The sequence below is a fragment of the Limanda limanda genome, chromosome 10 (genome assembly GCF_963576545.1).
Source record: "Limanda limanda chromosome 10, fLimLim1.1, whole genome shotgun sequence".
Lineage (NCBI taxonomy): Eukaryota > Metazoa > Chordata > Actinopteri > Pleuronectiformes > Pleuronectidae > Limanda > Limanda limanda.
Window position 1 is genome coordinate 13,362,218 of NC_083645.1, and position 26,231 is coordinate 13,388,448.

The 26,231-nt window shown below is 40.5% G+C and overlaps 4 protein-coding genes and 1 pseudogene across 7 annotated transcripts; 3 read left to right on the forward strand and 2 right to left on the reverse strand.

Moving 5' to 3' along the window:
• The first annotated feature begins 46 nt into the window (after positions 1 to 46).
• phykpl (5-phosphohydroxy-L-lysine phospho-lyase) lies at positions 47 to 5,863 on the forward strand. Its single transcript, XM_061079069.1, has 13 exons — positions 47 to 347; positions 443 to 561; positions 642 to 801; positions 1,465 to 1,539; positions 1,625 to 1,712; positions 1,798 to 1,914; positions 2,360 to 2,442; positions 2,535 to 2,760; positions 3,169 to 3,323; positions 4,771 to 4,860; positions 4,964 to 5,097; positions 5,241 to 5,285; positions 5,650 to 5,863. Exons 1-12 carry the CDS (start codon positions 289 to 291, stop codon positions 5,282 to 5,284), a joined length of 1,350 nt encoding a protein of 449 aa, XP_060935052.1. The 5' UTR covers positions 47 to 288; the 3' UTR covers position 5,285; positions 5,650 to 5,863.
• Positions 5,864 to 6,233: 370 nt separating this feature from the next.
• Positions 6,234 to 9,874, reverse strand: hnrnpaba (heterogeneous nuclear ribonucleoprotein A/Ba). Of its 4 annotated transcripts, XM_061079071.1 has the most exons (9): positions 9,805 to 9,874; positions 9,036 to 9,302; positions 8,491 to 8,659; positions 8,240 to 8,398; positions 8,028 to 8,156; positions 7,847 to 7,937; positions 7,560 to 7,715; positions 7,374 to 7,459; positions 6,234 to 6,932 (listed from the first exon to the last, which is right to left on the reverse strand). In XM_061079071.1, the coding sequence occupies exons 2-8, from the start codon at positions 9,284 to 9,286 to the stop codon at positions 7,389 to 7,391; spliced, it is 1,026 nt and encodes a 341-aa protein (XP_060935054.1). In that variant the 5' UTR covers positions 9,287 to 9,302; positions 9,805 to 9,874; the 3' UTR covers positions 6,234 to 6,932; positions 7,374 to 7,388. The 4 variants fall into 4 exon arrangements, with proteins under 4 accessions (XP_060935054.1, XP_060935053.1, XP_060935055.1 ...); XM_061079070.1 differs by having other exon boundaries at positions 6,234 to 7,459; XM_061079072.1 differs by lacking the exon at positions 9,805 to 9,874 and adding an exon at positions 9,752 to 9,800 and having other exon boundaries at positions 6,234 to 7,459.
• A 1,030-nt stretch (positions 9,875 to 10,904) lies between these two features.
• nme5 (NME/NM23 family member 5) lies at positions 10,905 to 12,617 on the reverse strand. Its single transcript, XM_061079124.1, has 5 exons — positions 12,492 to 12,617; positions 11,836 to 12,041; positions 11,304 to 11,404; positions 11,100 to 11,218; positions 10,905 to 11,003 (listed from the first exon to the last, which is right to left on the reverse strand). Exons 1-5 carry the CDS (start codon positions 12,615 to 12,617, stop codon positions 10,905 to 10,907), a joined length of 651 nt encoding a protein of 216 aa, XP_060935107.1.
• Positions 12,618 to 14,429: 1,812 nt separating this feature from the next.
• On the forward strand, positions 14,430 to 19,116 carry LOC133012079 (palmitoyltransferase ZDHHC7-like). The gene is made up of 5 exons (XM_061080043.1): positions 14,430 to 14,773; positions 15,016 to 15,112; positions 17,912 to 17,993; positions 18,149 to 18,279; positions 18,937 to 19,116. The coding sequence occupies exons 1-5, from the start codon at positions 14,430 to 14,432 to the stop codon at positions 19,114 to 19,116; spliced, it is 834 nt and encodes a 277-aa protein (XP_060936026.1).
• A 950-nt stretch (positions 19,117 to 20,066) lies between these two features.
• LOC133012314 (transmembrane emp24 domain-containing protein 6-like) lies at positions 20,067 to 22,506 on the forward strand (annotated as a pseudogene).
• Positions 22,507 to 26,231: the final 3,725 nt, after the last annotated feature.

The window sequence follows — 26,231 nt, forward strand, 5'->3', positions numbered from 1 at the left end:
GCTCTTCTTTACGCATGCGCAACGGGTGTCAGGAAGAGACCGTCATTCATGAAAACAATCCCATAAATAAGTGTCAGAGTTATATATCTGTTCGCTGTGATCCGAGTCCACGTGTCATCATCACCGCGACACCTGACCAGTCCGTTCAGGAAATACCGTGTAGTTGTTTATCAATTCAGAAAAAACAGAGGAAGATTATTTATATTTCTGTAAACGTCCGTCGGAATTCTGAGATAATAAAATACACCTTGCTCCGGAAAAGTCGAGAGGGAGGAAGCCCTGTGAGTTATGGCGCTGCATAAACTCAAGAAAGAAGAAACCCTCGCCCTGAGGAAGAGATTGATCGGGTATGTTGAACTGATGTTTTTCTTCACGCTGCTTTGCCGATCGACATGTTGTGTGCACACCTGACACTGACACGTATTCGTCCCCTTGATGGCAGACAGTCGATCAGACTCTTCTACTCAGACGACCCCGTGAAAATAGTCCGAGCAAGAGGACAGTATCTGTTCGATGAGAATGACAGGCGCTACCTGGACTGCATCAGTAACGTGCATCATGGTAAAACACTCCGCTTGCTTTCTGATTCATGATAAAGTTTCGACCGTTGGATAACGTGTGTGTTTATTTCCCCATCATAGTGGGCCACTGTCACCCCAGCGTCACAAAGGCTGCAGCTGCACAGATGGAGCTCCTGAACACAAACTCCAGATTCCTACACGACAACATCGTCCTGTATGCAGACCGCCTGGCTGCCACTCTGCCTGAGAAGCTGTGTGTCTTCTACTTTGTGAACTCTGGGTAAGTAGTGTGTCTTAATGTAGCCACAGATCCCACCTATTATAATACACAGCCAAAGGCTCTGGATCAGGAGGACAGATCCTAACTGGGTCCCAAGATTAAAAAAAATATTTAACCTATGTCCAAAAATAATGGCATGAAGAATACAGGTCCAGGCAATTGGCAAATGTAAAAGGCCTTTATTTTAATGGGCTTGAAAGATTAAAATACACCAAATAACCGATACGTGTTGGTGTATTTTAATGCTTCAAGCCCATTTTTCAAACCAATTTGAGTGCCTGGACCAGGATTCTTCATGCGGTTATTTTTGGATATAAGTTTTCCTCAAATTCTTTGACAAGTATTCCCTATACCAGGGGTTTGAGTAGCCCTCCTGCCACCTCTCTCTGGGTCCCACCCCCCCCAGGTCTGATCAGTCTGTGCTATGGCCTGCCTTAGACAAGGGTGTCTTGTGATTAAAAGGACAAAACACTTGTTGACGATAAGATACACAGCTGAAGATAGGTCCCTAACATCCACTTGTGTTCCCTCACATGTACTGGAGGTTGGCATCTTAACTAGTGTGAAAGATCTTCAAACACACAAGGGATCTTCACCAGCTTGGCCTGTGATCCTTAACCTGAAGCACTCACCCAGTGATCTTTACATCTGTTTTCCCGACAGTTCCGAGGCCAACGATCTCGCCCTCCGCCTGGCACAGCAGTACACCCAACACGAGGACGTCATCGTGCTTGACCAGTGAGTATTGTGTTGTAATACGACAGACTCACCCACTGACAATGCACTTGCTTATGAATTACAATGACCTCTTCTTCTACACCAGTGCATACCATGGGCATCTAATGTCCCTCATCGACATTAGCCCTTACAAGTTCCGGAAGCTGGCGGGACAGAAAGAATGGGTTCATGTGGTGTGTAAATGTATATCATCACACAAACTGATGACAACAGTGACCTCCTGCCTATATGAAAACATTTGCTTTTATCGGCATGTAGGCACCGTTACCAGACACCTACAGAGGCAACTACAGGGAGAATCACCCCAACCCAGGCCAGGCTTATGCCGATACAGTGAAGGACCTAATTGAGGATGTGCACAGGAAAGGCCGTAAGGTAAAATTTAACACATTTCCATGGAGCCTGAATGAGATAAGTAACATTCCGAACAGAGCCAGACTGATTTAGCAGCGGGTATGTGCATTTTTTTAATGATTGATTGTTATTTATTTTTTTAATTTGCGTTTGTGTATTCTTTTTATTCATAGTTATTATAATACAGTTATATGAATTGATTGTTGAACTGTAAAATACCAAGCTTAAATAACATGTCTTTGTGATAAATCATCATTGCAAATCTTTTATTTTACATATACGCAATTGTTGGTTGATATATCAGCGATCAATTTTTTTTTAGCCCTGTAATAACAGCTACCCAGCCCCAAAATATTCACGTCGTTTGTGCTCTAATTCAAAACATATTACACAAACACATAACGAAAATGCTGTATTGAACGCAATCTAAATGTAAAAATTCTTTATTTGTTACGTTTTCTGATAGATCTCTGCCTTCTTTGCTGAATCACTGCCAAGTGTTGGAGGACAAATCATCTTTCCCCAGGGATACTCAGCTAAAGTTGCAGAGTGAGAAGCAAACTTATATTCCAGTGCTCATTCTTTTTCAGCCACATGTACAATATTAGTGACACACTGCGCCTCCCTCTTATGCTCCGCAGATACGTGCACTCAGCTGGTGGAGTGGTCGTGGCAGATGAAGTCCAGACGGGTTTTGGACGAGTGGGGAGTCACTTCTGGGCTTTCCAGCTGCAGGGACCGGGCTTCTGTCCTGACATTGTGACAATGGGGAAACCAATGGGCAATGGGCATCCTCTGTCTTGTGTTGCAACCACTGTAGAGATAGCTGAAGCTTTCACAGCCAGCGGAGTGGAGTACTTCAACACGGTGACTATACAGTGAACTCATTGGCCACATTGAAAGTAGGTAAAACCTTACAGTTAAGTTACCTATTAACTTGTGGTTCTTTTTTATATAACGGGTGTCTTTATTTTTACGGCAATGAGTTGGACTCGGCCACATTGACAGTATCCTCTCAACTACGACCTTTTCACCAACAAGCAACAGAGAGATATTACACCTCACTTGCCTCATTGATTTGTTACCATTGGCACTGAATTACAGAATTACTCAGTACTGGACACCTGCACTCTTAATAAACTTTTTATAAAACCATGATTGGAGCTTATTCTCATAGTACGCATGACTGTTATTATTTAAGTGATGCAAGTTACATGATGATAGGCCCTTTTAAAGTAGAAAGGATATGATTAATTTCTGTTTAATTTCCTGCAGTTTGGAGGGAACCCAGTGTCCTGTGCAATTGGCCTGGCAGTCCTGGATGTGATAGAGGAGGAGGACCTGAGGGGAAACGCCATGAAAGTGGGATCCTACCTTAAAGAGTTGCTCGCAAAGCTGCAAACCCGACATCAAATAATTGGCGATGTCAGGTAAGTATGCTGTGACCAGTGCCCCTTGGCTCTTTAAACTCGGTCTAATGCTTTCACATAAACACTTACAGTCCCTGGGTTAGTCCACCCGGTGTTCCCACTTACAGTATCTTGACTGATTACACCTCCAGTGGATACAAGTACATCATTTTTGTAGCATTTTATGATGGGGAAGAGAATATATTATCGATAGTGACGGTGCTTACTTTCATTCTGGTGTGCTCTGAAATAGCCGCCGAGAAAATGTGGTCCCCAAAAAATAAAAACCGTGCATGTGCATATAAACTCATCAGAGAGCAAATTCCTACACCAAGTTCCAATAGTCCCAGCTGGTTCAACCATACTGCAGCAAATTGCACGTAGATATCAGTTCTCTAAATATGTCAGACTTTTTGGATCAAGGTCCATGAATCATCCCAAGAGAACTATGAAACTGTCAAAACCTTCAAAACCAGCAGTGCAAAAGAAACTATGTATCGTACATAGGGCTTCCATAAATCAGATTTCGAATTTTAGAATTTGAAGATATGAAGACATTTTGCATACACTAAATATCTAAGATACACAGACATTTAGATCAGCTAACATTACACATTATACTTAAACTTACAACAATAGAACCGGAACGCCCACCTTAAATTTTTTGGTAATCCAGAGGTTTTTCTTAATCTTGCTTGCAAAAAGATCAGGAGTGAAAAAATTATTTCTCTGGTAAAGGAAATAAAGGTGCAGCCCTGAAGACGCATGTGGATACAAAGGGCTTCTGAAAGTTGAGCCATATAACTGATGACATAACTTTATATGAAACAGGTTGTTTTGGTTTATTTGAATGAGCCGTTCTCCAAAAACCAAATCATTTAATCCAACCAGATTGTTTTTTGTTAAGTGTGTATGCATCATACCTTACAAGCAATGCTCAACTTGTCACTTCTATCGGATGTCATTCATGACGGTAATTTAATCCACCCTGCCACTCAAAATAAAACATTCCTGTACCTTTACAAATCATGTCAACTCCCTTTAATGACCCACAGGTGGACTCACTCAAGGACCTTTTCTTTTTTATTATTATGGGATACTGAGTTTCAATCGAGGATAAGCAATTTCAGCATAAGGCTGCAGCATAACAAAAATGTGGGTGTCTGGATACTTTGTCAATGTGGCCACGTGCGAGGTGTATTTATCTCCTTTCTCTACCATTATGAAGTGGTTCTCAAATGGGGGAACAAAAAATGTTTCATACTGTTAATATACAAATATATTTCTCTATTTCTGTGATTCTGTCATGCAACTAAGTATAGTGTTAAAAAAAGCTATGTCAAGTTATTCCATAAAACCCATAGAGGGCCCATAGAATATGTTCTACATTGTATGGTATCCTTGAGGAAAATTATTAATCCTCTAATGGACCGAATTGAGTCTAATGAAAATATTCTTCTTATAACAGAGGTGTGGGACTGTTTGTGGGACTGGAGCTGGTCACAGACAGAGAGCAGAAGACTCCTGCCACACAAACAGCAGCACTGGTTGTTAAGAGGTATCTGTTCATAACACTTCAATGTTGCAGATTTATTAACCTACTATAGGGAGAATGTACTTTATGTATCTCACATGCACACGGTCTCTCCCATGTGTTGTAGGTTGAAAGAAGAGGATCGAATCTGTGTTAGTACAGACGGCCCCTGGGAGAGTGTGGTAAAGTTCAAACCCCCGATGTGCTTCAGTATGGAGGATGCAGAACTGGTGGTGCAATGCATTGACCGCATCCTCACAGGTAACTTACACAAATACCACCTTAACCACACACCTGTCACCAGTTTGTAATGTACATTTAATCTCTGACTGAACACATTAGCTGTCAAAGATGTGAATTTCATATGGTGCAGACTAACTCATGAAATGTGCTTGTTCTCACAGACATCAAGGCCAATGACCTTAAACTGGAAAAGGAAGACATCTAAGGTTTGTTAAACCTGTAGAAAAACTTTTAATTGCATCAGACATCGTCAGATGGTCACATTCATAAAGGTCAGAGGTAGAGATATGAATGTTTATACTTGGAATTCCAGTAGATCAAACAAGTTCAGTCACTTCACAGAACATGTTGCTGCCTTGCACTCACACAGACCATTGTAGGGACTACATCTGTTTAATGCATCGCTGAAGTCTTAAGATGTAACAACCATCTTCTCACAGCAATTTTTTTATATAGAAAGGTTAAATCTTGAAATATAAAAGTGTTGACATAAGATGTTAATACTGATGAATAACTGCTCCGTAATTATTTTGGAGCTGTACATTAAATTTATTTTTTTTTCTCCACCAGGTCTTCAGTGCCAATTTATGGTTGGGACATTGGTGGAATGAGGACAGGTTACTTCTTGAAATCCAGCCAATTGGAGGGAGTCATCTTTAAAATGATGCTAGATGTGACACATCCCCTGGTAGATTTTATAAACATGATTCTATCTTGACACTAATGAGCTTTCATAATATTTTTAAAAAGAAAAATCAGGAAATCAATAAACAGCTTTCTTTAATTTCCCTCTCCTGACTTCTATATATTCTTTATCCACAGCACTTGTATTTAAAAAATAATCCCAGCTTATAACACTGATCAGCAACATATTCTCAATACACAATATGGTTCATATAAGCACTTACCAGACCACTATCTTTAACTCCTGGACACATTCACAAAAATGCTCAAGTATCGCAGTTTCTCATCTAGTGGGGTGGGTATTAAAACTCAGCCAGTTATCCTGTAGGCAGTGACGCCCTCTCCCACAGCTTCTCAAAGACGCATCCGCAGAGGTATTAACATTACTCAAGACAAAACAAGCAAGCCATTTAAAACAGTACAAAACATTTAACATTAACTTTACAAATAATAACAAAAAGATTCAAGTGTAATAGAAACCAAAAGTTTATTTCTACCAATTTGCCCAAGACACTAGAGGAATGAGTTTCCAGTGAGAGAGGGAATACCCTCTTACATTAACAGGCTTGCGTTCAGTTGAATAACACTAGTAAAGCCACTTAAAATTGCAAACATGGTGGGGGAAGAGTCTCCTTAAAAGCCAAAAAAAAAGAAGATGCTGGTTGTCTTCGTCTACTATTCCATCTGCAAACATTCACTTGACAATGAACCCTTTGATTAATTTAAATCCCTTATTTTAACCTCACCCCACATATGAAGCCATGCAACTTGCATCCAACACTCAGCACGGGAGAAAGTAACTAAAGAGCTAGAAACACCAAAAAAAATAAAATAAAAAAAGCAAACTTGTTTTATTGTGAGCTTTAAAAGCTCTTGCTCCTGCTCATCTGTAAATCCAGTAGACATGTAAAAATACAACCATACAATACATTAGATTCAAAAGGGTACCAAAAAGTACAGTAAAAATAACACTTCCATCACTGGAAATGTAAATGGACACAAAACAATATAAAATAAAAAGTGGAAAAGTGACATTTGCTTCCCCAGTTCCTCACTTGATCTGTACAAATGGAGCATGAGTCCAAATTTCTGCCAACTCCAAAGGAAAAGCCAGAGCCCATGTTCGCTGTGGTCAGACCATGGATCTCTCTTTCTTATTTACTTTAGACCTTAAGAGAAAAACATGGTGCTTAACGTTACTTAGAATAAACCAAATATGGCATGCTGTTACACAAAGACAAACAGGTGCATGAATGAGTTTGACAAGTCAGTGAATGAACAGACACACTTGGGGAGGGGGGGGGACACGACCGCTAGCTATTACATGAAGCACCCATGTGGAAAAGGTGAAACGGTCCTTATTTCTGTTCTCAACCACCACCAACTCAACCCTTAGTGATCAAGTAGTGTTTGTAGAGATGCATCTTAAGATGGCTGACAGGTGGAATGAATCCATCTTTAATGATCACAGACCCCCACAACACGGCCTACCCTAACCCCACCACAATGCTCGAATGGATTTAGAGTAGATGGAGATCTTTGGGATCAAAAAGGCACCAATGGTTACATCTATGTTCTCATACTACCACGGATGATGCAAAAATGCATACCTGCACTACGTGTGATCAGTATGGCTTGTAGCTACTCTGGTGGCCTCCACGTCTTGGAGTTTTCCCATAGCTTGTATTGCCCTGGTCTGGAGGACAAGAGAAAAAGGGACTGAGTTCTTCTGTACAACAAGGAGGACCAAGAAAATAAAGTTTCTTTTTCGTTCCCTGGGGGCACTTATCGCTTACTGTAATCGTAGCCACCCCCATAGCCGTAATAACCAGCAGAGTAGTCATAGTTGCCATAGCCGCCATATCCGTATCCTTGCTGTCCATAACCATAGTTCTGGTTGTATCCCTGGTTCCAGTAGTTATTGTAGCCTTGATTCCAGTTCTGGCCCTGGCCTAGAAACAGCAGACGAAGCCATTGTCACAACTCTGAAGTATACCAGACAATTAATTCACCCAAATAGGATTCTACCACTGAATGTGGGTAAATAGACAGACTCTGATGGTATGTATATATAATCACTTACCTCCACGGGGCCTGCCACGTCCAACATATCCACGAGAACCGTACTGCTGCTGCTGGTAGACCTCTTTGGGCTGGGCTACTTTCACTTCGCACTGGAACAACAAACAAGCAATAAGAGATTTTCAAAAGAGCATATTATAATAAAATGTCATCACTATGCAAAATGCATGCTATTCCATTACCTTGCTTCCACCAACGTTATGGTACTTCTTCTCCATGACTTTGAGGGGAGCCTCTTCCTTATATGTGATGAACACGAATCCCCTCCTCTTTTCTGTCTTTGGATCTTGGGGAAGCTCAATGGTCTCGATCTAAACAGGAAAACAAACAATTTAAGGGGCCAGTATCATAAAAGCCATTCAGATACTTGAGTAACAGACAGACAAACTCTTACCTCTCCAAACGTTCCAAAGTACTCCTGGATGACTTCCTTTGAGGTATCAGGGTTGAGGCCTCCCACGAAGATTTTCTTGATCGGGTCCTTCTTCATGGCCATGGCCCTCTTTGGGTCGATCTGTCGGCCATCTAACCTGTGCTCCTTCTGTTCAAGAACCTGAAGGAAAAATAGCAGAAAATAGTGAGAACCGCCCAGTTTGTATACACTAGCAACCACTTGGCTCTGGATCAAACTGCTTCCTCACTCACCTTATCTACACTGACTGCCTCTTTGAAGAGAATGAAGCCGAAGCCTCTTGACCGCCCTGTCTGCTGGTCCATCTTTATGGTGCAGTCGGTCACTTCGCCGAACTTGGAGAAGTAATCTTTTAGATCCTTCTTGCTCGTGTCCCAGCTGAGGCCACCAACAAACATTTTCCTAAACGCACAAATAAGGAAAGGGGACGCATTTAGTGTAACGGGCAACACTGCTCCTCCAACTTTACATATGGCTGTGGGGGGTGGGGTGGTGGCCGGCCGGAGGGGGGTGTAAATGTACACACTGTTCCAGAACATCTGTTGACCCCCATGACATGGGACGGCACGCAACAATTGCGATAGCTTGTGGCTATTTTACAACATTAATAAAATGTGGGAAAAAAATGCTGTGCGAGCCATGTGCATAATTCCCCATTAGCGGATACATTAGATTTCTTCTTCATCGCCCATCCCCCCTCCACTCTGCACATGGCGCCAACAAAGGCCGGCTGAACAAAGAGACATGGAGCCGGATCCACCAGAGGTTTAACACTCACCCGGCATCCTCCTCTCCTTTGCTGGCGTCGATCTGTCCGCCCTCGTTGCCTCCGTTCTGCGAGTCCCCGTCCGCCTCCGCCTCGGCCTCCGGGTCGGCTTCGGGCCCGGCCGCCTCCTCCTCCTCGCACTCGTTCACGGCGCTGTCGTCGTTCCCCCCCTCCTCCTCGCCGAGGCCGGCTCCGTTGAAATCATCGTCGACTTCGTGGCCGTTTTCCGATGTTTCCATGTACTGCTGCTCGGTCTCAGACATGGTTGAGCTATTAAACCTAGAAGACAGGAAACAAAACACACGTCAGCTTGCAAGGTTATAGAAACCCCGGTGGTTATGTAACCGGTCGGGCCGTGCGTGCCTCTCGCCATTTACATGGAGCCAATGCATGCATTTCCCACCATTTTGACCGGTACACTAGCTCCGTGCAGCCGCAGAGAGACCCGTCTGCGTGCGGGCTAATGGCTCCGGAGAACCGGCTACAAAGTCAACATGGAGGCCACCTATCTAACGAAATACATTTCTGCTGGAGCCAGAGATTAGAAAAACGCCCAGCGCCTGTGCCTCACTGATAAAGCGAGCCCCGGCTGTACGACTCGAATCCGCGGTTACGTAATGCAGAGGCCGAGCCGCCAGGGCTGCTTCTCCTGCTGTTTACACACACGCACTGGATCCGACGCCATTAACACCAGTAACCCGAGGGTCGGCGGCCGGGCGGGTACTTACGCGACACCACAGAGAAACAAACCGAGGCTAAAGCAGAAGGAAAAGCCGCTTACTGGTCACACAGCCGGAGAGCTCTCTTCAAGATGGATTCTCCCACTCGACGACAACTCGTGGTTGGTTTTCTAGAACCGGTAGAAAAAAAGCCCACTTTTCTGCAGAGGCGGCCTCTGATTGGCTGATCGCAGCGGTCACTCTCGGTGGTGGCCAATCGCGGGCGCGGTGCTTTCTTTCTTTTTTTTACGCAGGAGCTGGTCACGCCCTCCTCCTCACACCGGAAGCGACCGGGAGCACACGTTCAGATCCGAATGATTCCTCCGCCAACGTTGCGTCGAATAATGTTTCTCTCAGCTTTTGAGTGGCTCGGATCGCAGGCCAATCTGGATCTGACGAATCTGCAGCAACACCCAACACGAGCACATTGTATGGAAGGCGTACACAGTCTGGATTATTGTGATTATGCTTATAGTGTGCGCTTATGAATATGCTATCCAGTGACAGTATACGTTTATGAAATATTCTGAACATGGGTTGAACGAAGAAACAGAAACCATGAAATAAAATAAAATTAATACACTTTTAAGTACAACGGGTCCAGACTAAACGCTTTTTGGTTAGTTTGCATCTACTTTAATTGAGAGGATCAAAAGCTGTTGATTCAACAAGTAATGAGGCAAATTTTGCTGTGGTGCACTGTAATGTATTGTTGCTGTTATTAGGACATGATAAGAAATACTTTTAATGATCCTCCAGAGGAGGAAATTCAATATTGGCACAGCACCACACAGGCGGAAATGTAGAAAGAACAGAAATAGAAATACTTAATACCATTACAACACATACAAAAGTGTCTTCATTGTCCCTTTCAGGGAAATTGATTTGCAGCCGGGATCATACAAACAGACGAAACCCAAACGATGGAAACACACAAACCCTACACAATGGTGGACAAACTGACAATTTGAGTTATGTAATTTATTGAAAGAATTAGGACCATTTATGTAAATCTGCTGAATATTAATTCTCATTATGAATCAAATCAAACTCCTTATATATTTTTTTTCATAACACAGTTTCTTTAAGCTGAAAATACATTTTATTTGTATTTCTTAAGTGAAAGACTGAAGACATTTGTTAGAATGTATACAATCTGATGTTATGTTTTCTTCTCTTTCTTCTTGTCTTCTACAGCTGCTCCATCATATATTTGAGGCCTGTTGGGACAGTTTTTGATCAGCCAGTCAGCTAGCCAAACCTATAGCAAACAACGAAATCAACAACAATAATTAATGGCTTATAAATACATCTATCCATTCATACACCTCAAAAATATTGTGCACTGAACACTTACACAGGGGTTGAGTGGCTTGTGCTTGCAGAGCTGAGTGAGCCCTCGAACCAGAGTTGGGGTCACATGCTTGCTCAGGTATTCTTCGGTTTCTTCTCTCGGAGGAAAGGGCTCAATAACAGCTGCAGAGAGAAAGAACAAAATCATATGCGCTCAATAGCACATTTCTATGTGAGCAACAGTATGCGTGATATGTGTATAACTTACAGTTTGGGAACATGAATTTGATCTCCCTCTCAGCTGCATAAAAAGAGTCACTGCCGTGGAGTGCGTTCTTCAGGTCACAAGTGCCATATCTTGCTCTGAGGCTGGGGGGAGAAAACACACCTTCAGAAGTGAACTCCTGCTTAAGTTGTCTTGATCACAAACTGTTACCTTTCTACATTGAATAAAAGACCACCATTATCATATCAAATCAAATAAATAAATAAGACATGGTTAACTATGTTCTATCCCAGGAGTTTACAAGTGTTGTGAAACCACAATATGTGCTGACATAGTCATATAGTGTAAGTACTGAACTTGTCATGGCAGTTTAATTAATGTTTATATTTCCCCCAAGTATAGTGACGGCTGGGAGCCTTGTTTCTAATGAAACATTTACTGCTATTTGGATGGATCAACTTTGCTTGTGTGTACATTCATTCAACATGTGGTTCATTGTAGTACATTTTAAGCATACAAATCCTGACAACAGAACAATAGTCTGAATCAACACCTAAAAAGTTCACAAACTGACCATTCTGGGTGAGTTTCTCGAGCCTGGGGGCTGTTGACAGGCCCCATGAGACTCCTCCAGTAGGCAACAGCATTGCTGCGGGCCAGCGTCAGGGCGATGATGGGGCCAGAGCTCATGAAGGCAGCCAACTTGGGAAAGAGGAACTTCCCAAACTGGTCTACGTAGAAGTCGCTGCATTGCTCTGGACTTAGCTGCAGCTTCCGCTTCTGCAGCAGACATTGAATATTGAACATTTCACAGAGATGTGTGGAGAGAGTTGAGTCAAGTTATTCAAACCTCCTCGAGGAGTAAGAGCAATATGTATGGACGTAGGTGAGGTGACGTGCAAGCAGGCATTTAAAGGGATGCAATAATCTTAGAATACACGTGGCTGGAGGATGCTGCACCCTAAGAAAATACTACTCCTTATCAATTTATTTTAATGTTATGCTGCATGTGTTTTTGAAGTGTGACCATTATATGTGCCGCCAGCGCTCCCTGGTGGACACATTATGCAACTATTGAAGTGTTTCTCTATTTCCTCAACTACCCGTCAGTGAGACTTCACGTACATTTGAGAAGCCGCTCGCCCGTTCATGTAGGAGCATCTGAAACTGTAGCTACAGATGTACCACCTGTTCAATAATGTCCATAACAAATGTAAAAACCAAACCGACCTGCAACACAGTGAATCCCGATTTGAGGATAACATCTTCGATCTCCTCACTTCTGTGGATGGCGTCTGGTTTAATGAGAGCCAGGGTTCTCTCTACGTAAATGCGAGGATATGAGTTCGGTTCCATATTTAACAATTAAGTTCATTAAGCTGGTAAACTTAAAATTGGGAAAAGGTGGTGAACGACTAAAGACTTTAAACTGCCCCCCCGATCCTAATGTCTCCTTTCCTAAGTTCCTATTATCCTATGTTCCTTTCATGTGCTAAGCACCGGTCCATGACAGGGCTCAGAAACAAACTCTTTATGATCAAAGAATACAGTTGGCATGAAAGCTTCTTCAGCGAATTTCAACCTTCAATTCTTTACTGGTCATAAGATATTCAGGATCGAGTCTTTTACCCAGATCTTGATGCTTGGGCCAGTGGCGGCACACAGCCATTAGCGGTTGGGGCTGAAGCAGAGGGCATTGATCATGTCACCACTGTCCAGGGTGTACAGGTGCTTGCCCTCATTCAGGTCCCACAGGATGGCCTGGCCTTCCTGAACAGAGAGACAAAAGGTTTCCTTAAATAAAATGTCTATGCAAAATATATAGCTAGTATCTAGAATATCTACATAATCTTACCTAACCAGTCAGGCCGTTCGTGCTTCGCCATTTACATGGTGCATATACATGCATTTCCCACCATTTTGACTGGTACAATCGCACGTCCACAAAAGGAATCATCTGCATCCGGGGAGGAAATGGCACCAGAGAACAGTCTACAAACTCAACATGGTGGCCACTCATCATCCAAAATACATTTCTGCTGGAGCCACAGATTAGAAGAACCCGCAGCGGGTTTGCCACACTGATAAACCAAACCCTCACTGTATTCTATGACTCAACGATGACTCTCACCCTGGTCTTTACGTTGAATGATGCCCTCATCTCTCTATCATCGAGAACATATATGAACAAAGTCATGTGACTGACCTTAGGAGTCTTGGCTCGCCGCCCATACAGCTCCCCAGTGAGCACCCCTCCTACCCTGGCCCGAACGCCTCAGCCTGCTCTAAACGACATGAGATGGTGACTGTCATCATTTGGTCTCATGGATCCATAGTTAGAGTCCTAACTTCTGATCTATTTTCGACATCACTCAGACCGCCACCACGGTCTTTACCTTGGATGACTAGTACCATCAGTTTCAAGAGGAACAGAGGACTCTACCGCCTCACATCATGGCTCAGCAGCTGAAAGCACTAACGCAGCGAAGTGACCAAACTTCTGGCCACTCAAGCTGTTTTTCTCTTTCACAGCAAATTACATCTGCAGCTATCTACAATAGATCAGCAGTAATTCTCTCTGTCAAGGAAGTCAGGTTTTTTGATTGTTTTGAAACTAGGTGGATGAATTGGTTATGGACCAAGGAAGAACTCCAGACAAATGGGCACATTCAGAAATCTTTTTGCTCTTTAACATTGGGAGATAGGGCATTTTTTACTGCAATATCAGGAATTCATACACGGATTTTGAATAAATAATCACGCATATTTTGGTAAATTATTTGTGACATGTTGGAAGCAAAACAATTAATTTATCAATTGAAGAAAATAGAAGGGTGTAAACCTAAACTAATCCATGCTCGTAATATTGCAGAGCTCGTGTCCTTTGCTGCTGTTTAAATTTATCTTGCGTCATGGAAAGGTAAACTCTTTCAAACTAACTGAGTAATTTGAAAGGCATTATACATTATTATAAATTATTTAATGTTAAACCTCTGACAAGCAATATCATTGTAATGTCAATTAAACTGCAGTTGATATACTTTATTTAGCAACCAATGAATACAAACAACGACAGGGTAGTAAATAAAAAAAGTTTGGGTTTGGCAAAAATGTTGATTAATACAGTTGTAATCAAGATTTGTCTTGTGTTACTTCCTGCAGGGCACAATGTCCTCAAGCCACCGTCTGAGGGACATGGATCAACAGCAACCCCTGCTGGACAGGCAGGAGGAGGTTGAGAGAAGTTTCCACAGCGAGGTTAAGCAGCTCTGGTTCATCCAGGACTGCTGCGGCATGGTGTGTGCCTTCATCACCTGGTTCCTGGTCTTCTTCGCCGACTTTGTGGTCACCTTCGTTAATCCTCTCTTTCCACCCCCCTGTTCTCAGGGAGCTGTTCCAAAAGGAAACGCCAATAAGAAATACCTGGAGAGTCTGCAACTGAAGCCAGGAAATGTAATCTACAAATGTCCAAAATGCTGCAGCATCAAACCTGAGAGGGCTCATCACTGCAGGTAGTGTGACCCGATGTTTTTTCTTACCTGCTGAATACAGTTACTTTGAGCTGTCTGAGACAGCTGGTGAGCTCATTGACATATATGCCAATTTAACAAAAACGTAAATAAACAATTTGTTATGCCGGGGCAGGTTATTCGACCATGTGTGCCAACTTTGGGGTTGGTTTTTGTCTGTTTGTGGTTATTTTGTGTCACTTTGAGCGCAGAAAGTAAGTGATGGTGCCATGCTCTTCTTCTATTATCTGTGAGCGCTGCATCCGAAAGATGGACCACCACTGTCCCTGGGTCAACAACTGTGTCGGAGAGAAGAACCAGCGCTTCTTCGTCCTGTTCACTGTTAAGTTCATTTTTAAGTCCAGGTTGTTTGACCTTCTTTTGCAGACACTTCTAGAAAGGAAAACTGGGAAAGCGTATGTTATGAAAAAGCACTGAAAATTTAGTAATGTAAAATATGGGGTGCCGTTTGTCAAGCAGCTCACGCTGAAAATAACAGCAACATTTTGTCACATTTAGCTTCAAACAATGTTTAAAAAACTGGTGTGAATTTTTGAGAGTCACTTTTTTGCACATTTACAACAATATTTGTCAACTTGGAGATATTTTAAATATTTAAATCCAAATGTTAAATGTAACACTTAAATGTTAAATGTTAAATCTAAATGCTAAATCTAAATCTAAATGTTAAATTTAAATCTAAATGTTAAATTTAAATATAAATGTTAAATATAAATATAAATGTTAAATTTAAATTTAAATATAAATGTTAAATATAAATGTTAAATTTAAATCTAATTATTAAATTTAAATCTAAATGTTAAATCTGAATCTAAATATAAATGTTAAATCTAAATGTTAAATCTAAATATAAATGTTAAATCTAAATTTAAATCTAAATGTTTAATCTAAATGTTAAATATAAATATAAATGTTAAATATAAATGTTTCGGGTGAAACTAAATATTTAGCTAAAATGAGATGCGGGTTGTGGGCAGGGCGCCACAGAGCAGGGAAGCGGAGGCTGAGCGGCTGCGGGGACAGTCACCCTACTCGCGGAAGTGGGCGACTGTGCATCGATACAGAGACATAACAGGATCGATCCATGTTTTCTGCTCCGTTCATTGTCTTAGCGATGTGCTGCCGCTGAATAATTATAACCAGCGCTGCTCCAGCATCAGAACAGACGCTCATTAAAGGTCCGGTCGCCCTGTGTGTGTCGGAGTCTGCTTCCGCCTCACTTCCCTCTGTCCCCCGCTCGCTTTACACTTTAACAATAAACACCAGCGCTGATCACAAGTTATTAGGACACGTAGAGGACTGATTTTTACTTTGTGTTTGTTTGAGCTCATGAAACACATGTTTAAACACCGTGTGCACGTAGTCCCCGCTCCACACAACACGAGCAGAACGTGACGCGCACAGTAAGGACTGACAGCGTTAAAGTGACGGAGCGATCCGAAGTCATGATCGGTCATCATCGGATAATAACTAAAAAATACATGTGATTATCAGTTTTAGTGAAGAGGAACAGAGACAAGCATACACCCCCCCAACACACACACACACGCACACACTCCCCCCCCCCCCCACACACACACAGTCTCCCATGACAGACCCTGCAGTCAGTATCTCATTATTATGAGATAGTATGAGATCATAACATCAGTCCCTTAGGTGTCCTAATAACTTGTGATCAGCGCTGGTGTTTATTGTTAAAGTGTAAAGTGAGCGGGGGACAGAGGGACGTGAGGCGGAAGCAGACACAGACACACACAGGACTTCGCTAAGACAATGAACGGAGCAGAAAACATGGATCGATCCTGTTATGTCTCTGTATCGATGCACAGTCGCCCACTTCCGAGTAGGGCGACTGTCCCCGCAGCTGCTCAGCCTCCGCTTCCCTGCTCTGTGGCGCCCTGCCCACAACCCGTATCTCATAATAATGACTTAATATGTCATTATTATGAGATACCCGGATGTACATTGTCTTAAACTTTCTCGGGATCTCGCAAAAGTCATTTTGCTGTCCTCATTTCCCCCCGTGTCCCCTGGTGGGCTCCGTAATAAACACACTCTGACTTCCTCGAGCTTTTATTTTGTTACTACTTCCTGTAACCGGCATTTGAATTTGCATATTAGCTAAATATTTAGTTTCACCCGAAACATTTAGATTTAATATTTATATTTATATTTAGATTTAACATTTAGATTTAAATTTAACATTTAGATTTAAATTTAACATTTAGATTAAACATTTAGATTTAAATTTAGATTTAACATTTATATTTAGATTTAACATTTAGATTTAACATTTATATTTAGATTCAGATTTAACATTTAGATTTAAATTTAACAATTAGATTTACATTTAAATTTAGATTTAACATTTAGATTTAAATTTAACATTTATATTTATATTTAACATTTATATTTAAATTTATCATTTAGATTTAAATTTAACATTTAGATTTAGCATTTAGATTTAACATTTAACATTTAAGTGTAACATTTAACATATGGATTTAAATATTTAAAATATCTCTAAGTTGACAAATATTGTTGTAAATGTGCAAAAAAGTGACTCTCAAAAATTCACACCAGTTTTTTAAACATGGTTTGAAGCTAAATGTGACAAAATGTTGCTGTTATTTTCAGTGTGAGCTGCTTGACAAACGGCACCCCATAGTAAAATGGCAGATTTCCAGAGGATTTTAGGCACCTATTTGCTTCAGATATTCATGTTTTCAGTGAGGTCAGCAGCTTGAAAGAAACTAAGAGAGCAGCTCTTTGACCAAAAATGTATCAGTGGAAGATAAATAGCAGAGAGTGTACATTTTAGAGTGTGTAGATGCTGGCGACGATTTTAAAATGAAAATTAAAACATGGCTGGATAGTTCTTTTCAGCCTGAATGTTTTTTATCTTTTTCTGTCTATATTCAGTCTCCTGAGTGGCCGACCTAAACTCTCTGAGACCAGTGACTCCTCTCTGATGGATTAAAGAAGAGATGTTGGTGACAGATTTGTGTGTAGACAAAGAGTAGACTGTGTTTTTAGTGCTGTTGTATTTGTATGAATAGTTAGAAAGATAATCAGAGCTTCGATGTTTAGTAAGAATCTGCACAGCAGATCTTACTGCAGATGTATATTGCTGTAATCTCTGGTCACGCTCTGGCTCTCTGTGGATACCACTTCATCACGTGCATCAGAGTCCAGTGGAGAGGTTACCATCCCTATTTCACTCAGTGTGGTTTTCTCTAATGAAAACAGAGTGTCATAATGCTGTTTACACACATTTGTGGTTGGTGAATACAATGTGATGTGGAGTCTGTTAAGAGAACTGTTACAGCAGCCTGCTTTTGTTTTGTCTTTTCACAGAGTGCAGCAATTTCTCTCCTCCAGCGACGATGATGCTGTTGATCTTCCTCTGCATGGAAGGCCTCCTCTTCCTCACTTTCACAGCCATCATGTTCTGCACTCAGCTCCACTCCATCTGCAACTATGAGACGGTGAGGACTTATGTCTTACATTGTGTTTGTTATGGTGAGGTTTTAGTTCTCTGTGTGTAATGAGCAGCTTTTAATCTATAATGTGGCTTTTATGTGTATGTTTACAACTCAATCACAACTGCGCTTTCTAGAAATAATGCTTCAGCAGATATTCATACACAAAACCTTTTCTTTATGTACTAACATTTAGTCGTTTAAGAAAAGTGACCAGGATGTGCTGACTGATTGGGACATTTTACACTATTAAAACCAACTTCACCACTGCTGTCTTTGCCAAGGTGGTCACAGAAGACCGACATAAGATGTAAATAGGTCATCAGATTGACTTTTAAATTATATATTTATGAATATAAGTTAAGGTGATTGAATCATATTTTGTTCATAATTTAACTTGTTACACAGAATCAAAGTTTGGCTCCATTAAAACTTGATTAACATTGGTAACTCTTTGCTATGAAGATTCTCACTCAAAGGGCAGTGTGTATATTCCTTTTTTCTCTGAATACCTTCTCACAGCACATGTAGATAAACCAGCCAGGCTCCCAGACAGTAACCCACCGATGTGTAGTCTGTCTGCTCTGCTCATCATAGTGATCCTCCAGATTCATATTCTTTGTGTAATTAGTTTTGTTTGCTTTGTGTGTCTTTATCTGTAAGGAGATTGAGCGTTTGAGGAACGAGAAGCCAACATGGGAGCGTCGGACTTGCTGGGCAGGCCTGAGGTCGGTGTTTGGAGGTCGGCCCTCCCTGCTCTGGATGAGCCCCTTCGCTGGACTCAGACTATCAAGCTTTGTACCTAAACGCACCTGGAGGGGTGGGGCAGAGTTCTCAGTCTGACGCAACGTTATTCAAACACCCCACAGAGGTTGTACCTCCTTGTGGTGGTGGTGTCGGTGGTGTATCAAAACCAGCCACTGCAGTCAAGGAGCTGCAGAAAGTCTAGCTGGGCTTGTGGAGCACTCCACTCCTCTGTGTTGTCCCTCGAGCTTGAGGCTGTTTCTGAGCCAGAGGAAACTGGTTCAGTGTCTCTAAGCAAAAGCTGAGGCTCCATATCTATCGCTTGTTTTCTGACCCTGTGAATAAGAAAGGTGGGGGAACATCATCCCAGCTAGGGGCAAAAAATATCTCTCCACCTACTCACAGGCAAATGATGCAGGATATGTGGAGAATCTTTGTTGCTTCCACATGAATCATTCAAGCTTATGTGAGTAAATCAAATTTGGACACTAAAGGTTTTTTAAATCATAGATTAGTTTTGTCAAACTGTTGGGAACCACTCTAAAGCATGTTTTTGTGTGTATGTAATAGTTGATCTTCACTATAATGAAATGTAAAAAGCATGACAAATCTAATGAAACCACCATTTGAGTAGTTGCTGGAAATAAATCGTAAATCATGTTATTTCTCATCTTAATGAATATTGTTGTTAAAAAAAATAAAGTTGTTTTTAGTTTGGGATTTTTAATGGGACATTTTTATTTCTCTTCAGATTCATCCAACCTTCAAGGTTCTGTAAAATGATAAATACCTGTACCCAGTGCTTATCCTGTGTCTCTGTTTAGATCCTTGGAGATGATTAGATCAGATTGTACCATTTTTTTTCTACTTTTTAACTGTTCTGATTGGCTCTTACTTCAGCCCTTCATAGTGTTATTTCTCTCTATCAGTGCTGACTCCAGCTGTGAAGGCAGCCCAGTTTTCCCACTGATGGAGGCGACACTTTTGTCCCAGTTAATCATTTCTAAACTCCATGCTGCCACACACACTCACTCTATCTCCACATTTCAATGAGTGAAGTCTCCAGTTTTTCAGACATGTTGTGGAGGATTCCCTTTTTGTTTTTTATTCTGGTGTTGTGGGCTCCAGTTCACAGTGGGCCCATGACAAACCTACATCCCAACATGACAGACCAGGAGCTGTTCTGGGGCGCCGACCAGTACGACTTCTCTGTGGTGCTCCAGGCTTCTGGGTTGGAGTGTTTCTGGCACTTTGCTCACAGTGGAGAACGATTCTACCTCAGCTACATGGTGAGATGAAAGGCAGAGGCCTCCACATGGTTTTCTCGGCAACAGGAAATTACTTATTTCAAATATGATTTAGACACATTTCTGTTCAGTTCAACTATAAGATCCTTCAAATGTGAATATAGTATGATTCTATATACCATACAATGCAGGTGCATTTTTTTTATATAGAACAAAATATGTTCAAATGTTTATATTTACATATAATCATGACGTATTCATATCTAACGTCAAATTTTTTTGTACATAATGTATTTCTGTGGAAAGAATTGTGGTGAGTGATGTTTAAGTACTTTTAGTAGTAAGTAGTAGTAATTAATTTTTTCTACTTTTACTACGACTTGTAGAGTATTCTTCCACACAGTAAAGTAGTATATGTTAAGCTCTCTTATAATACCCAATCCTACTTAACAGAATTTAAAAAAGGTATATATGTCATATATACTGTACCTCCAATAAATTAAATACATTTTCATGTGATAAGGAATTCTGAAGATAAAATTAAATTCTCTACCACAAGATGGTGCAAGTGCTGTGAAGGTCTTTATGTCTCTACACATTGTAATGTAGTAAAATACTTCTGTCTGTGTTCTGTATTCTTGAAATATAACGATTACCAAAAATATGCCCAAGCATTTTAACACTTGCATTTCAGACATAATAATGTGGTGTAAACATTAAGCACCAAACGGAGAGCTCATTGGGTCAGGGAAAGGAAAAGCGTGCATCATGCACACATGCTCACCACATTTACATTTGGCCTAATGGCAGCATCAAATGAATAATCAGGAGTTCACTATCCTCAGAAACCTGCAAAATAAAATAAGATTAAAGTTTCCATCCTCTCCTGTTGTGTGAATTTTAATTGATTGTTGATGGAGATAAACAGCCTGAACAATGTTTCTTTCCTTCAGTGATGTGAGGGATATTCCCTTCTCTTCTTGTTGCTCCTCACATATCTGATGTTTTCAATCATTTCATTAGGTTTTAATGTTGTGATGCCATCATTCCAGCTCAGCAAAGTGTAAAAACTTTTTGTTTGATTTTCTACATGTCTTCTTTCTGTTTTGTGTGTGTAGGTCCAGTGGGTGACGGGAGTCGGCCATGACAGACACCTGTCCGTCACAGTAAAACGCCCCTGGTGGTCTGTTAGTGTCAAATATTGATGATGTGAAGGGTCAGATTAACTTCAAGGCTGAGGAAACAGGTCTGTCTGTCCATCGGGGCACCAGTATGTCCCTCTGTCCCTCTGTTCATACATCTGTCACAACAACAAAATATTGCTAAAATCTCACCACAAGACTACATTAAAAAAAGAAATGGTTGACTTTAAAACAAAGAAGCTCAATAACATAGATTAAAGAAAAAGAAGGGCTAACTGACGAATGGATACTGGACTTTGTACTTTGTTTGGAAAAAAAATTGCGTAAAAAAACCTCCACATTCACAAACTTCCTGGCTTCAGATAACATTTTTAAATTGTACCCACCCCTCCATAGGCATAGTGATGAGTACATAGTGATAGTGAATTTTCATTTCTGGGGGAACTATCCCTTTAGGTTGAACTGCATTTTTTATAATGTGTGCACTTACAGTATATTGTCACTTCTCCTTCCCTCCAGGTTTCTATCAAATGTGTTTCAGCAACTTCCACAACCGCTTCGGCAGCATGCAGGTCTTCCTCAGCTTTGGTGTTTACTACGACGGCCATCAGGACCCTGCCAGGAGCAAAGAAGAGGAAAAGAAGAAGACAGAAGAAGTCAGCCAAGAACTGAACAACACACTGAGCATCATAGAGGTAACACAGAACTGTTATAGTTGTAATGGTTTTAGGGCTTCCCAGGGGTGTTATAGTCAGGAGAATGCTAATAGACCAGTAGAAGTGAATGGGGTAATAAAGGCAGCAGTAACATTAGTATTTTCAAGAAGTATCTGGTACTTTTAGATACAGACCTGTGTGTTGCTGCTGTTGCAGGATGCGACTCACAAAGTGGAGAACCACATCTTCCACGTGTTCCGCTACTACAGCTTTGGTCGCATGCGGAAGAGCTCTGACTACTACCTGCTGCTGTCCAACTCACAGTACATCACCTGGTGGTCGACAGCCCTCAGCATCCTCATCGTCACCTCCGGGTATCTGCAGCTCCTCTTCCTCAAAAGACTCTTTGTCAGCAAGACCGAGGACGAGAAGCCGCGCTGCTGAAAAACTCCATGTCACAGTTCACAGTCAGAAATACCAACAGATCTGAATTCCAAACACATGGTGTACCTGGATCCACTTATTAAACTAAAAGGCTCTGGAAGCCATTTTTCTTTTTGGTGTTGTATTTTTGTCCTTGAACTTCTATACACAATATAATGAAACATTTAGATAATAACATGAACAGTTTGAGATGTTTTCCTCATGCCACTAAAACCACCAGCAGGTGTAGTCTAATCAAAGCAGCTCCTTTCAGGGAACCACTAGAATCAGTTCAATAATATGATGCAATAAAGGATTTGAACCAAAACGTGACTGAACGGTCTTCATCCCTGGTTTTGAGAACCTGAAGTGCTGTTACTACTATTTGTAATTCTTGATTTTTGCAGGTGACCATATGATTTCGGGCCTGTTCCCTTTCCTTTGGTGTGTCCTTGTTGTTCTGAGCATGTAAAAGGTCTCTTAATTCACTAAGAGCAAAGTCCTTGGAAAAGGGAGAAATCTCTGTTCCTGTGGAGCCTTGTAATGCTTTTTTCTGCATTCCTGACATGTGACCCGGAAGTGAAAGTAAATATTTTAAATCAAAGCTAAGAGAATACAATAAATACTTAAATTACTGATTGTGTCAATAAATCTTTACTTTAGTAACATAAATAAATGGCTTATTTGTTCATTTATTTTCATTTGCACATAGAATACCTGGCAAAGCACGTATTAGTAGCCAAATGAATATTTATTGAAAAAGTCTGTGTCCTCTCCAAAGTGACGAAAGGGTCAAAAGTGAAAAAATATTTCACCGCACATTATAAAATACAAAAGGTAAAGAGAAATGAAATTGACACAAACTCTGATTAATCAAATACATAACATACAAACTTTCCTGATTATTAATGACATATAGTTGAAGAGGTGCAGTAATAACATTTATAGTTACCACCTTATGGACAGACTTGTGTTGACCACAATATAACTGTGGTTGATTAATTCACTCAGATTTGAGTTACTTATTCTCTTAGTATCTTGAGTACTTTTATTATTTTATATTTTTTATCTCTATAGTTCCACTCTACATTTTACAGAAAATGTCCTTCTAGATGTATTTGATAGTTTCAGTTATTAGTTACCTACCAGATGAATATTTTACACACTTCAGATATTTATGAGTTGTTAGCAGCTCCAACAAATTATTCCATATTTCATGATCCAAAATCTCATCAATGTTACAGTAATAGAGAAAAAAAGGAAAATATATCTGTTAATCGCAACTTAGTTTTTCCCTCTTTCATTAATAAGCTGATGATCCCTCAGTTGTGTCTGACATGTTATCTATAAAATGATATATTTCAAATGAACAGTGAAATCGTTTTTTTGCTGATATTAATCTTCTTATACTCAAGTATTTAAAAACCAGTTAAACAATTGAAACTGTTTTTGTTTTTTATTTAGGTTTGTAGACATTTGGTAACCTGATAAGCTGTTGGCCTGCATGTGAGGTAGGTTAACTAGAACTTTAACTTAACAATAAAAGTTTTAATGACACAATGTTGGATATTTATAATCACCTCAATTCCAATCAAAATCGAAGGCTTCTCTCCAAAGGCTTGTATCGATATTTTTGATATCTGTGTGATTGTTGTTGTTATGGAAATTCTAACTGTCGGCTATTCCTTGTATGTAATGTTTTTCTACTCAATGAAATGTACTTAGCCTTCTGTGCATGAAACTCCCCTGACCTTGAGCAAGATATCTGCGCCCAGAAGCCCTGGCGCTGATCCAGTGCTGATTGCGTAGTGTGGGAGCTGGGGGAGGGATCTTGAATGAAAGGTTTTAATCTTTTCTGAGGATAGTGGTATGACCAGAATATCATAAATATCAAAAAGAGTGAACTGTTCTTTGTCAGACTTCTGCATCGCACTGTGATGTTGAGAGCTCTGTCCTATTCAGAATATAGACTCTGATAGATTCTTGATTATATCCTTGGATAGACTTTTTAGCTTTTTTTGCTATATACTCTGTTGTATTTCCTGCTACAATTAATTCACAAAAGACATTTCGATCTAAGAATTCTTATATAATTTCTCTCACCAAGAATTTCTTCCACATTTGTCACCCACTCTGACACGCAGACATGAAACCTGGCCATGCTTCGACAGCAGGGCACCGTCGCTGGTGTGGTGATAAACAAAGTAAATGGATGATTTATTGAAATCAAACCATATCACACCTTTGAATTCAGTTGTTGAGTTAGGATTAGAATGTCCCCGAGAGTTGAATTGAGCATAAGGAACTAACAATTTCTTTCACATACATCCCTGTGCTGGTGTAGTCCCACTACCAGTCTCCATTAAACTCCATTCAAATAAATGCAAGGGTTATGATTTTTTACATAAGGTGGTTTTAAGTTTTTTTCTTTATCCTGCTTCTGTCCACAAGCACGTTTGCCTGGCAAAGACCTGCCCATAGACAAACCCAAATATAAACAAAAGCACAATTTTTACCATTAAATTTAAGGCTGCAACAGCAGCTCAAACATGCAACTCTTGAACCAAGACTCTCAAACTGTTTTAACTTCCATTTTTACTGCAAAGACAGTGTAGGCTATAACAAAGTACAAGACAAGACAATAAAACAAATACCAGAATAAACACTTTCAGTTTCACCTTGACACCCACAGTAAACAAGCACAGTAAAAACCTTATAAACTCACTCGGCCTGTTTCTGTGGAATGTGAACGGTGCACTCCCACAGTCACTTTCGGTCAGCCACGGAGTTTATGAGAAACCACCGCCCATTTTGTTCCTCCAGGCGGGAGCTTTGTGTCACTCTGTGATGTCCTGATTGGCAGCAGATCATACCTTCAATAACAGAAAGAGACAGACTGCAGTCAGGGTGCCACACATATAAGCAGTACACACAACAGTATACTCACAGTATAAAACCACATTAGATACGGACAAACGCATTTCCTCAAAACTCAATCTAATATACATGGTATCTTTGAAAATTCTTTTGAAGATGAAAATGTGTCTACAGATCTGTACATGTGTAAACAAATGTTAATGTGTACATAGATCTTTAAATGTTAACAGAGTGTTTTAGCTCTTTCCCATTTAAACTTGTTTATTTGTACTGATTGATTTGAATAATCTTTTTATTTTATTTATTTTGCCTCTCAGATTTTTTTTTCAGCTTTACATAGAGCATATTGAAAAAATCTTGGGCTTATGCATGGGCATCTCCTGGATGGCGGCTGATGCGAAAGCCAAAAAGATGCGCTGTTGACACCTCGCAGAAAGAGTCAAGGATCTAGAACATTATTGGTTAACCAATACATTTGGTTATCAAAATAAAATATTAAATCATAACTTTAATTGATTAAAGTTACCTCGGGGGACCACCCTTCAAAGGAAGGGTAAAGATAGCCAATTTATTGATTAAGTCTCATAAAAGTACTAACTACAAATTTGGAACTGATTAACAATTAAATTAATAACTATAACCAAAATTACCATATAGATAGTTAGCTAAGTTGAAGGATGTTGAGTTCTTGACAGTGTAAAGGTTGGCCAAATTCACTTATGCAACATGAATAAAAAACAATTGTTAGGAATAGAGTAAAGTATAAAAACACAAATTACTAACGGTGTAACTACTATCCAAATCCGAATCCAAGGTGTGTCTCAGATCATATACCTGTCAGTGCCTGGACTATTTTAAGAGCTGTTTTT

Excerpts from the sequence above, each read along its gene's own strand:
- phykpl (XM_061079069.1), top strand. The coding sequence starts at position 289 with ATGGCGCTGCATAAACTCAAGAAAGAAGAAACCCTCGCCCTGAGGAAG. Across the intron at positions 2,443-2,534 it reads TACTCAGCTAAAGTTGCAGA|ATACGTGCACTCAGCTGGTG; the intron begins GTGAGAAGCAAA and ends TATGCTCCGCAG. Across the intron at positions 4,861-4,963 it reads GCAGCACTGGTTGTTAAGAG|GTTGAAAGAAGAGGATCGAA; the intron begins GTATCTGTTCAT and ends CATGTGTTGTAG.
- LOC133012079 (XM_061080043.1), top strand. The coding sequence starts at position 14,430 with ATGTCCTCAAGCCACCGTCTGAGGGACATGGATCAACAGCAACCCCTG. Across the intron at positions 14,774-15,015 it reads GAGAGGGCTCATCACTGCAG|TATCTGTGAGCGCTGCATCC; the intron begins GTAGTGTGACCC and ends CTCTTCTTCTAT. Across the intron at positions 15,113-17,911 it reads GCTTCTTCGTCCTGTTCACT|ATGTATATTGCTGTAATCTC; the intron begins GTTAAGTTCATT and ends ATCTTACTGCAG.
- nme5 (XM_061079124.1), bottom strand. The coding sequence starts at position 12,617 with ATGGAACCGAACTCATATCCTCGCATTTACGTAGAGAGAACCCTGGCT. Across the intron at positions 11,405-11,835 it reads CGAGAAACTCACCCAGAATG|CCTCAGAGCAAGATATGGCA; the intron begins GTCAGTTTGTGA and ends TTCTCCCCCCAG. Across the intron at positions 11,004-11,099 it reads ACAAGCCACTCAACCCCTGT|GTTTGGCTAGCTGACTGGCT; the intron begins GTAAGTGTTCAG and ends TGTTTGCTATAG.
- hnrnpaba (XM_061079071.1), bottom strand. The coding sequence starts at position 9,286 with ATGTCTGAGACCGAGCAGCAGTACATGGAAACATCGGAAAACGGCCAC. Across the intron at positions 8,157-8,239 it reads ACTTTGGAACGTTTGGAGAG|ATCGAGACCATTGAGCTTCC; the intron begins GTAAGAGTTTGT and ends TTTCCTGTTTAG. Across the intron at positions 7,716-7,846 it reads ACGTGGCAGGCCCCGTGGAG|GCCAGGGCCAGAACTGGAAT; the intron begins GTAAGTGATTAT and ends TGCTGTTTCTAG.